This window comes from Oncorhynchus kisutch, linkage group LG14 (genome assembly GCF_002021735.2).
Source record: "Oncorhynchus kisutch isolate 150728-3 linkage group LG14, Okis_V2, whole genome shotgun sequence".
In the NCBI taxonomy this organism is placed as follows: Eukaryota; Metazoa; Chordata; class Actinopteri; order Salmoniformes; family Salmonidae; genus Oncorhynchus; species Oncorhynchus kisutch.
This window is the reverse complement of record NC_034187.2, coordinates 54774508-54787237: the sequence shown is the minus strand read 5'-3', so window position 1 is coordinate 54787237 and position 12730 is coordinate 54774508. Positions and strand designations below refer to the sequence as shown.

General features: G+C 40.2%; 1 protein-coding gene across 1 annotated transcript in view; it reads right to left on the bottom strand.

The window, feature by feature from the left end:
* Window positions 1–1469: 1469 nt before the first annotated feature.
* LOC109904455 (voltage-dependent calcium channel gamma-7 subunit) overlaps window positions 1470–12730 on the bottom strand; it is a 36284-nt gene continuing 25023 nt past the window's right edge. The window contains exons 4-6 of the mRNA XM_031789378.1: window positions 9601–9741; window positions 6198–6343; window positions 1470–4934 (exon numbers count right to left, since the gene is read on the bottom strand). Coding sequence (XP_031645238.1) covers window positions 4464–4934; window positions 6198–6343; window positions 9601–9741 — 758 coding nt within the window. The 3' untranslated portion in view covers window positions 1470–4463. The remainder of the gene's footprint in view (window positions 4935–6197; window positions 6344–9600; window positions 9742–12730) is intronic.

Below are 12730 nucleotides of genomic sequence, written 5' to 3'. Positions count from 1 at the left end.
GTCTCTTGGTCACAGCTTTGATGCACCTGTACTGACCTGGCCTTCTGGATGGTGGTGGGGTAAACGGGCAGTGGCTCAGGTGGTTGTTGTCCTTGATGATATTTTTGGCCTTCCTGTGACATCGGGTGCTCTAGGTGTCCTGGAGGGGAGGTAGTTGGCCCCCGGTGATGTGTTGTGCAGACCGCACCACCCTCTGGAGAGCCCTGTGGTGATACAGCTCGACAGGATGCTCTCAATTGTGCATCTGCAAAAGTTTGTGAGGGTTTTAGGTGACAACCTAAATCTCTACGATAAAGAATACCTGGGCTGTGTCCACTTGCACCCGGTAAGTAGCCTGTGAAGCCTTTCCTGCATGTGTCATGAAGCATCAGCTAGCAATCACGGCTAAAAATGTATATCATGTTCAAATGTAGGCTATCACCAACAGTTCATGGTATTGACTACAGTTTGTACAATGTTTGAAATAAGTTTACTGTGCAATTTGAAGTGATTTATAGCCTGTGGTTTGTCAATAAATGAAGTCAATTGAGAGATAAATTCCTGTTCATCCTGGCGTAAGTCATGTAAAACTTAATTGTGACAATGCATTGAATTCATGATGTTATGCATATTCCAGTCAAAGTGACAGGTAATTAATCTAACAGTCTGTAGGCCTTCTCATAGAATTCAAATTCTATTTACATAGGCATAAAACATAATGCAAACCTGAAATACCTGTTCACTGCCAGCTTTGATGGTCTGCAATTGTATTTCCAGTATATCCAAAGGTGATTAAGTATAGGTAATGTGTATAATTTCTCCGCTTAAGGCCCCCACAAGATCTGCTCGAGTGTAGCCCATGTACCTGATGCTGTCTGGCCAAAAATAGTATGGCAAGTCGCTCGGATTCTTTCTCCTTTGAGATAGTTTCAGCCATGCGAATTGAAGGAAAGGTAACCTCCTTTTTTAAGTGATTTGTTTGACAATCAGATTAAAACATCAAGACTGGCTGTGTTCATGGAACATTAAAAGGTAACACATTTTACAGGTTAATTACATCTTTACTAGTCGGCCCCTGCACGCGCGCGCGCACGCACGCACGCACGCACGCGCGCGCACACACACACACACACACACACACACACACACACACACACACACACACACACAAGGAACTGATACATTTCTTATGGCCTTGAATAAGTAGAGCTTTGTATTAACACACAAAAGCAGCGGGCATTACCAAGCTATATAAAATATGTCAGTATGTCAATCTCCAGTCCTGCTATTCATTCTCTACACCAGTGTGCAAACAGGATTTCACCTCAATATAGTTTAGCCATGTTGATCTTTTCAGCTCTAAAAGTTCCTGACATCAGCAGTAGGTTCTTGCAAGGGTGTGTATGTGTGTAATTGTGTGTGTGTGAGATTGTGTGTGCAGTCAAAAACCGTAAAGACATCTGACCACGAACATTAAGCACACACACAGATTTACCCCTAGGATTTATTCAATAGCTGTAGAACAATGACATGTTACTCAACAACCCCAGGCATAACATTATTCATGTTCTCAGGTATGAACAATCGCTCAGATTCATTAGTGCATTGCTTAGCAAAAAGAAAATGGCATTATTGTCATTATTACTACTAAATAGTACCATTGATTTTGTTGTAAATATGGGTAACATATTTACACTAATAATAATAGTAAGTAACAACAATAATAATTATCAGATAATATTCCTAATAATAATGAATAGCTTTGATCTCTGCTACTGTTGTTAGGCACAGTTCATTTGAATAAGCTCAAAGACAGATTCTAAGAGAGCGCCATTACAAAAAGAAGAAAGAAATCGAGAATGAGTTGAGAAACGAGGCCTGCAAAGAGAAGAGACATTACATTAATGGGGATTTGAGAAACAAACCAAGACAAATGATCAATAAAGTTCAACAGGTAGTCATATATGAGGGGATGGAAAGCGAGAGGAGGAAGAAGTGAAGGCAATAAAAAGAAACCTAAGGAAATCAATGAACAGTTGGGGTGGAGAAAAGGCAAACGTGGAGAAAAAAAACAGAATCTTACTTTAGCTACAGAAAACCCCAATCGTCCTCAACTTCAATAACATTCATTGGCTAGTGAAGCCATATGGCTCTCTGAAAGCAAACCTCAATTTAACAGAATAGTTTAATGAGGAAAAACAACAGAGGATAATACTTCATTGACAAAATACAAAATAGTTTTAGCATTTGTTTTAAACAATTATTATAGCTACCCTTGTCACCTCTTTCTCCCTCTTTCTCTCTTTCAATTAATCAACCTTTCACACCAAATAATAATCGGCCTATAATAGGCCTATATTTTATATATAAATATATATATTACACTATAGCTTTAATACAACTACACCAATACGCTATTCTACCTGTTATGATTATAGAACAAGCTACAAATATTAGTTATCTTATCACTTTCTCTCCAGCAGGAGCCAGTCCTGTTCTTTGATATTGAATTCATATATTTGACTTTATAGTCTATTATAGGCTGTACATCACTGTCCTGGGTCCCAAACTAAATAATACTACCTTCCATCACATGTGTATGTGCATCTGCTACATAATGAACAATATAAATGTTAAAAAACATTTGATCAAGTTATCTGATTGCAGGAAAAGATCTGGAATTCATGAAAAACAATCACATCTTATTAGGAAAACAATTGGAATGCAATTCAATGTCTAGTGGGATTTGTTCACTATTTGTACTGCGATATTAGAAGACTTTGTTATAAATCTATCCCCAAGTCAGGAATTGCTATCGGTCTTGTTCGCTACAAAAGTGTGCATGTCATGATACAAACGTTCAACCTGGATGCAGAGCTATCAGACTCACAGCAACAGCACTAGAGGGTGGTACAGAGACTCATTGGTCATGTTTTGCTCTCGTTTACATAGACGCTGTCTATGCTCTCACTGACATAGACGGTGTCTTGAAATATATTTCTGTGCTTTATATTCGACCACGTTGAACTCATAGTAACCCCTTTCTTTCTTTCACATCCTCGTGTATGGTTTTATAAGTTGTCGTGTTGCATTTACTGACATTATTATTATAATACAAATGTTTATAAACATAGCTAATGATAATGGCCACAATCTTTATTTTGATATTAGTAGTAGAAATAGTAGTAGTAGTAGTAATTGTAGTTATAGCAGGACTGTTGAAGCTGGTGTGTGTATGTGTGTGTGTTACATTTACTATAAGTATACCAATACACATAGAATAGAATGTAAACATGTAGTACAGTGGGTAGGCTACATAGGCAGCATGTATTATATAACCCAGTCACAGTCAGAAGGAGAAAAGTCAACATTTCAAAACAAACACAGTCTTCACTTCATCAATCTACTCCATAGCTAAATGGGAAGCTCTTCTGGTAACTATAAAGAGAAGATACTCTACTGGTAATCAGCCATGTGCTACAGAATATGAACACTCAAGCTAATTAGCAATCAAAGGAAGATCCTAAGCCTCGCGGGATCTGCAAATATGCTCTCATTCTTGATAGTAAAATATGTGTTTTTTTTGTTTTTGTTTTTTAAATATTCTCAGTCGTAAATATTTATAAATGATGGAAAGTTATGGATTTTCTTTGTTACCATGACATTTTAGTCAAAAACATAACAACAAAAATTCAAGTGTTTTTATGGATTCCAAAACGGATGCTGAAGCCTGTGACCTGGACATCTATAGTAGAAGAATGCTAACTGCAGAGGAGAATCTGATATGTTACAATATGTACAGTTTGAGTCACAGAACCATCTTGAATGATCTTCAGAAGTCTATGGGAACATTCATCCAACAATGCCTCTCAAATACAAACAATACAATTAATACAACGATAGACCTAATCATACAGTAATACACATCTCATGAAAGACAAACATGGTTCATTTTTCAACATTTGTTTTCCCAGCACTTAAAGAAAAATGTCTATACAGTTTAAGTATAAATCTCTATGCATATACAATGTGTCCTTGATTCTTGTGTGTGTTAGTGCTTGAAATGCATCTAATGCGTATTCTTCTGAAACAGCAGCACTCTTTTTTACAGCCCCCCCATACCTCTCCTCCCTCTTTTTCTTATTGTGTAAATAATGATCATATCCCCCCCCTCTCTCGTTTCCTCCCTCTCTGAAAGTTTGCTAAAATGTCTGTCTTCATCTGAGGCACAGCACACATTTTAAATCATCCTCCGCCCACCTCGTTCTCTTTCCCTCGTTCATTCCCTTCTTTCTCTTGATCTCCTAAATCTCCTTCTCTCATCCTCGCTTCCATCTCTCCTCCCAAACTCTTCATGCGTGCATCTGTGTGTTTTGGGTGTGTGTATGTGCATGTGTGTTTGCATCTGTCTCTGTGTGTTGCGGATACAACAGAGCCAACCCCCACTCTGTCTACCCCCCTCCCTCATCCCTCACTCCCCCCTTCTAGCATGGCGAGGCACTCATGCGCATGTGTTGGTGGTAGCGGGGAGGGGGCTGGGCAGAGGGGGGCATGGCCATGGGCATGGACTGGGGAGGAGGCCCGCTGGGGTGAGAGGACATGGTGTGGTGGCTGGAGTGGAGGGGGTGGGAGGACATGGTGTGGTGGGGGTAGGAGGAGGAGGACTGCTGGTAGCTGGCGCCCGAGGAAGGGCCAGAGGACGGGGCCTGCTGCTGTTGCTGGGAGCTGCCCTTGGGCGGCGGGGGCGTCTGGTTCAGCTGGATGGAGATGTCACTGGAGACCTCAGACGCGCTGCGGCCCCTCTGCGGAGGAGGCCACGACTCGGGGTGAAGGTACTGGCCGCTGTAGTCGCTGCACTCGGACAGGCGGGGGCGGTAGAGGGACGGGTGGGGCCGGTACATCTCCTCCTCGGCGTAGCGCTTCATGAATAGGTACACTGACATCACCCCGGCACCCTGGGAGAGAGCAGCGCAAGCACACTATGAGATACTGTGGCTCATATTACTACATGACATGAAACACCATCACAAAGAAGTGATGTGACACATTTGGCCGTCATACATCAGACACACTATGAACCTCAGCAAAAAGAAGCTTAAATAAAAAAATGACATATTATATAAAAATGACATACAGTATTGGACTATGAAACACAACAAACACTGGAACATTTAAAGGTCCAATGCAGTCGTTTTTATCTCAATATCAAATCATGTCTGGGTAACGATGAAGAACCTTACTGTGACTGTTTTCAATTAAAGTAGAAATAGTAGTAGTAGTAATTGTATAGCACAGTGATTGTTTTCAATTAAAATGGTCAAGAAGAAACAAAAATAGCTTTTTTAGCAAAGAGTCATTTCTCATTCAAGGATTTTCTTAGGACTGTCTGGGAGTGGTCTGAGTTGGGAAGGGAATACTGAAAACTAGCTGCTATTGGCAGAGAGGTTTGAAACTGTCTTAATTAATGGTCTATAAACTCCAAAACAGGCAGACCTTTCTAGCAGTCTTTTCAAACAGCTCTTACACTAAAAGTGCATTATAATAATTTTCACAACTTCACAGTATGGAAGAATATATATAAAACACAGGTACATCACGTATTTGACTGCACTGCGCCTTTAATAACAATGCAATACAACAGGATGTAATGTAGCATCCTGAAAGAGCAACACAATGTTTTGAATGAACATAAATACTAAACATTTTTATAACATTACATGCGTGAGTTATTTTCAACTGTGGAATATGTCTCTATGATGCACAAACCTCTAAAGGCATAACAGTGCTCAAACCACTTCTCCGTGTAATAACTCCTTATCAAAAATGCAATGTTGCGCCAAACAGCCGACACAAACATTTACATCCTCATCCACTATTCATCACTGACATCTTAGTACAACATCCTTGAAACTTGAGCACGTCAACGCCAATGCTAAGCGCTATTCCCCCTCCTCTTCCTCCTGCCACTGCAGAGGGTCTGGAAAAAAAAGAAAAGCCCTCCAGCGAACTGTATATTCATGTGACAACAGCAGCGTTTTTAAGCTGCCGCTGTGACAGAGCTGTCGCCCTAAAGTGTGCGCTACTAACATTTATGAATATTGATGTGAGTTGGGGGTGGGGGTCCTAACAGTGAAGCACTAAGCTAGTCGGTTAGCAGTTAGCAGGGGTTAATAGTTAGTGGTCAGGCGCTACGCTGGCAGGTGGACAGGTGTGCTGACCTCTTTGAGGAGGAAGGAGCTGGCAGCGAAGGCGAAGGACCAGCCGTAGTGGTAGTGGAAGAAGTGCTCGGGCTCACGCGGCCGGTTCATCACCTCGTCGTTGATGCTGCTGATGTAGAGGACCAGGCCCACCACCAGGCTCAGCCCTGAGAAGGAGGAGAGGACAGGGTGGAGAGAAAAGGGGAGGGAAAGAGAAAGCATGGAGGGAAAGAGAAAGCATGGAGGGAAAGAGAAAGCATGGAGCGAGGGGAGAGAAAGGAAGGGGGGAGAGAAAGGAGGAGGGGAGAAGCGGCGAGCAAGTGGAGGGGGGAGAGAGGAAGAGGAGAGAGAGAAAGAATGGAGAAGGGGAGAGAGGGAGTGCGCAGTGTTGAGGAGATTATAGGAAACAGTGAGCGAGAGAGAAAGGGTGATGGGGAATCATAAGTGAGAATGAGAGAGAGAAGGGTGGAGGAAAGAGAGCGGAAGGGAGGAGGGGAGGGACAAACGCCAGGGGCGAGAGTGGGTGGGGGAATGGGTCAGAGAGTGTGAACATGAAGGGGAGGGTGGGTAGTAGGGAGAGCGAGAGAGAGATTTGGAGACAGCAGGATACACAGTGAGCAAGATGGAGGGAGAGAGGTTGAGATGAAAAGAAAGGTGGAGAGACATAGTATTATTTTATACGAGTACATCTCTGACTGCTTATTGTCTTGGCATCCAAATAGATCCCCTTGACATAGAGGGCAAGACAGACCCGAAAGTGGGACAGTATGTGGCCTTCACTCTTAGAAAAAAAGGTGCTATCTAGAACCTAAAAAGAACCCTTTGAAGAACTATTTTTGGTTCTAGGTAGAATTCCAGGTATAATTTAGATTTAAAGTTTAATAGTAACATGTACAGGGTTGCAGGTGTGATTACAGGGTACAGTGAAAATCTTTTTGTTTTCACAACAATGCAGGTCAAAGTGAAATGTGTTTTTTTATGAGTGTTATTTTATGAAAACAAGAATCATACATTATAGATAGTAAAACGTGATTATGACACACAGCTGTAGTACACCAGACTAGCTAAATTAGTGCCACTGCTGAAAATAACCACAGTATCTCAATTGTTTGCTCAGATAGCCTTCCAACAGCCACCATTGTTGCTACATGATTCTGCCTTCACACTGAAAAGAGCTCGCACGGCCAAACATTTGAGCACATTTCCCCTGACGCATTAAAAAACAACAATAAAACAACTGAATAAGAAAGACCCCTTCTTGAACCACATTTTCATTATTCATTATTTTGAATAAATTAGCCTTATTATACTTTCTAAATGGAAACCAAATCTCAAGCACTGCCGGCATGCCTGCGAATTTGCGATAAACGAGGACAAAATAGAAGCGGAGTGATGGAAGAGAAAGTAAACCCCATTAAACTATGTGTCAGTGGTTTTCCCCAGCCAACCAGCCTCGGCTTCTGCAGCCTCTGACCCCAAAACCCTCCACCACCATTAACCAGCACAACATCCCCACTACATAATCAGCCCTGACCAGCACCACAAAAACAACAGCAGGAGATTCAGGCAGCAGGCTCCAGCAGGCAGCAGTAACAGCAGCTGCAGTAACAGCAGCTGCAGTAGCAGCGACCGAAGCTCCTGGGAACCAGTGACCTGGCTCCCCCTTACTGTCTCAGCAGGGGGATCTGTGGCTAGCTGCTGCTAGCTCCTCGCCTGCTTCCCTCTCAGCAGAAGTCAGCCATTCTGAATGGGCGTGCTAGAAAACACAGAACAGAGAGCTATCCCTCTCTGAAGAAAGGCAGGCTGCACCGGAGCCAGTTTGTGACTTCCATTCTGTTTTTTCAGAATGGTTTGGGTTAGGATGTATGATCCTGATCTCGAATCAGGGTGTGAGAACGTTACATTTTCTATATTTTGTGTTATGGAATGTTAATGAAATTGAATTAATTGGCAACCATAACATCTTTTCTAGGGCAAAGACATTGAGAACAATGCCACGCTGAGCATCTATAGAGTTGTCCGTTTGTTCAAATGGCTTCAAAGAAACAGAGTGAATAACAACAACAAACTCAATATTTCTCAAGTCCAGTCAATTTCTCAAGTCGTTTCTTGGGAACCATTATCTGAAGCTGTTGTGGTTTTACAATATTTAAAAAAAAAAAAAATTCAATTCACAGCCCAGAATGTCAAGTTTCAAGTTTTATTAGTCAAACGAAATGCTTACTTGCAGGTTCCTTCTTGCCTATTCAACAAGAAGAAGAAATAATAAAATATAAAATATAATAATATGAACATAAAGTAAATGGCTCAGTAGAATAGAATACACATTTTAGCATAAGTATAGTGCATTCGGAAAGTATTCAGACCCCTTCTCTTTTTCCACATTTTGTTACGTTAAAGCCTTATTCTAAAATGGATTATATAAGAACAATTCCTCATCAATCTACACACAATACCCCATATGACAAAGTGAAAATAGTTTTTTTTTTTATGTTGGCAAATTAAAAAAACAGAAATACCTTATAAGTATTGAGACCCTTTGGTATGAGACTAGAAATTGAGCTCAGGTGCAACCTGTTTCCAGGTCACCTGTGGTAAATTCAATTGATTGGATATGATTTGGAAAGGCACACACCTGTCTCTACAAGGTCCCACAGTTGACAGTGCATGTCAGAGCAAAAACCAAGCCATGAGTTCGAACACTCGAGGCTGTAATCACTGCCAAAGGTGCTTCAACAAAGTACTGAGTAAAGGGTCTGAATACTTCTGTAAATTGATATTTCAGTTTTATATTTTTAATACATTTTCAAAAATGTCTAAAAACCTGTATTACCTTTGTCATTATGGGGTATTGAATGTAGATTGATGAGGGGCGAAACGATTTAATCAATTTTAGAACAAGGCTTTAATGTAACAAAATGTGGAAAAAGTCAAAGGGTCTGAATACTTTCTGAATGTACTGTATAATACAGGAAAGCACATTTATAATTCAATATTTACACAAAAAAATACCTTCATTGAGTTAACTACTAGAAAACCATTACTTATTCAATTTGAGCCTGAATCAGTAAGATCGTTCACTGCTGCAGGTCAGTGACATGTAATAAGGACAAGATGGGCACATAACTGCTCTGTCAGCAGCATCTCGTGCTAGGATAGCATCTGTGAGCAAGATCTGCAATAACCCCAAATAGAAACTGATGTAATCTTATAGACAACTGTGGATCAGGATATGCTGTCAGCCAAGCCACTAAACCAACAACCAATCAGGGGGGTTCCAGACCCAAACCACACAGAACCAACTTTACATACCATTGGCAGCTCTCATCCACCAATAAGTATCTTAAATACTGAACATCATTAAAACAACAGCCAATGGGAAACTTAATTTCCTTTCATCAAAAAAAAGTATGTGGCTCCGTACCTGAGAGGATGAAGAAGATTCCGGAGATGAAGGCCAGGATGGTGCGCTGTGGCCGGATGTGTCCAATGTTACTGATGACGAAGGCAGTGAAGACGAAGAGCAGCGACACCATGGGGAACGGCGTGGCTGTCCGTACCATCTCTGATGAAAGGATAGAAGGAAACAGGATGAGAGAAAGACAGAAGAAGAGAGAAAGATATATTGAGAGAAGGGAGAGTTAAGTAAAACAATTCAATTGAAAAAAATCAAACATAGTCAAAAGATTCAACATTCTTTACATCGTTTTAAACCAAGTTTCAGTGTCCCATTGGGATAATGAAACTTAAGCTGCATTCAGTGGAAAATACTATGAATGCACTATACATAACACATTGAACAAAAATGAATGGTCTAAACTGGTATACAGGTATGTGAATGATTTGTAGCTGTTGTGTTGTAGATGTATTGTTGTAGCTGTTGTGCTGTAGCTGTTATGCTGTAGATATTATGTTGTAGCTATTATGTGTTAGATGTTATGTTGTAGCTGTTATGGTGTAGCTGTTATGCTGTAGTTGTTATGTTGTAGAAGTTACGCTGTAGCTGTTATGTTGTAGCTGTAATGCTGTAGATGTAATAATGTGGCTGTTATGCTGTATCTGATATGTTGTATCTGTAATTCTCTAGCTGTTATGTTGTAGCTGTTATGTTGTAGCTGTAATGCTGTAGCTGTAATGCTGTAGATAAAATAATGTAGCTGTTATGTTGTAGCTGTTATGCTGTAGTTGTAATGCTGTAGCTGCAATGCGGTAGCTGTTATGCTGTAGCTGATATGTTGAAGCTGTAATGATGTAGCTCTAATTCGGTAGCTGTTATGTTGTAGCTGTCATGTTGTAGCTGTTATGTTGTATCTGTAATGCTGGAGCTGTTATGCTGGAGCTGTTATGTTGTAGCTGTTATGTTGTTGTTGTAATGCTGTAGCTGTTATGCTGGAGCTGTTATGTTGTAGCTGTTATGTTGTTGTTGTAATGCTATAGCTGTTATGTTGTAGCTGTTATGTTGTAGCTGTTATGTTGTAGCTGTTATGTTGTTGTTGTAATGCTATAGCTGTTATGTTGTAGCTGTTATGTTGTAGCTGTTATGTTGTTGTTGTAATGCTATAGCTGTTATGTTGTAGCTGTTATGTTGTAGCTGTTATGCTGGAGCTGTAATGCTGGAGCTGTTGTGCTGGAGCTGTTAAGTTGTTGCTGTTATGTTGTTGTTGTAATGCTGTAGCTATAATGCTGTAGCTGCTATGTTGTAGCTGTTACGCTGTAGCTGTTATGTTGTAGATGTTATGCTGTAGCTGTTATGCTGTAGATGTTATGTTGTAGCTGTAATGTTGTAGCTGTTATGCTGTAGATGCTATGTTGTAGCTCTAATGCTGTAGCTGTTATGCTCTAGATGTTATGTTGTAGATGTTATGTTGTAGCTGTTATGATGTAGCTGTTATGCTGTTGATGTTATGTTGAAGCTCTAATGCTGTAGCCGTTATGCTGTAGATGCTATGTTTTAGCTCTAATGCTGTAGCTGTTATGCTCTAGATGTTATGTTGTAGATGTTATGTTGTAGCTGTTATGATGTAGCTGTTATGTTGTAGATGTTATGCTGTAGCTGTTATGCTGTAGATGTTATGTTGTAGCTGTAATGTTGTAGCTGTAATGCTGTAGATGTTATGTTGTAGCTGCTATGCTCTAGATGTTATGATGTAGCTGTTATGCTGTTGATGTTATGTTGAAGCTCTAATGCTGTAGCCGTTATGCTGTAGATGCTATGTTGTAGCTCTAATGCTGTAGCTGTTATGCTCTAGATGTTATGCTGTAGCTGTTATGTTGTAGCTGTAACGCTGTAGCTGTTATGTTGTAGCTGTTATGCTATAGCTGTTATGCTGTAGCTGTTATGTTGTATCTGATATGTTGTATTTGTAATGCTGTAGCTGTAATGTTGTAGCTGTAATGTTGTAGCTGTTATGTTGTATATGTAATGCTGTTGCTGTTATGTTGTATTTGTAATGATGTAGCTGTAATGATGTAGCTGTTATGTTGTATCTGATATGTTGTATTTGTAATGCTGTAGCTGTAATGTTGTAGCTGTTATGTTGTATTTGTAATGATGTAGCTGTAATGATGTAGCTGTTATGTTGTATTTGTAATGATGTAGCTGTAATGATGTAGCTGTTATGTTGTATTTGTAATGATGTAGCTGTAATGATGTAGCTGTTATGTTGTATTTGTAATGATGTAGCTGTAATGTTGTAGCTGTTATGTTGTATTTGTAATGATGTAGCTGTAATGATGTAGCTGTTATGTTGTAGCTGGTATGTTGTAGCTGTTATACTGTAGATGTTATGTTGTAGATGTTATGCTGTAGCTGTTATGTTGTTGCTGGTATGCTGTAGCTGTTATGTTGTAGCTGTTATACTGTTGCTGTTCTGTCGTATCTGTAATGCTGTAGCTGTTATGCTGTAGCTGTTAAGATGTAGATGTTAAGATGTAACTGTTGTGTTGTAGCTGTTATGCTGGAGCTGTAATGTTGCAGCTGTTATGCTGTAGCTGTTATGTTTTAGCTGTTATGTTGTAGCTGTTATGTTGTAGCTGTTATGCTGTAGCTGTTATGTTGTAGCTGGTATGCTGTAGCTGTGTTGTAGATGTTATGTTGTAGCTGTTATGCTGTAGCTGTTATGCTGTTGATGTTATGTTGTAGCTGTAATGCTGTAGCTGTTATGCTGTGGATGTTATGCTGTAGCTGTTATGTTGTAGCTGTTATGCTGTAGATGTTATGTTGTAGATGTTATGCTGTAGCTGTTATGTTGTAGCTGGTATGCTGTAGCTGTTATGTTGTAGCTGTTATACTGTTGCTGTTCTGTCATATCTGTTATGCTGTAGCTGTTATGCTGTAGCTGTTAAGCTGTAGCTGTAATGTTGCAGCTGTTATGCTGTAGCTGTTAAGCTGTAGCTGTAATGTTGCAGCTGTTATGCTGTAGCTGTTAGGTTACAGCTGTTATGCTGTAGATGTTATGTTGTAGCTGTAATGCTGTAGCTGTTATGCTGTAGCTGTTATGTTGTAGCTGGTATGCTTTAGCAGTTATGTTGTAGATGTTATGTTGTAGCTGTTA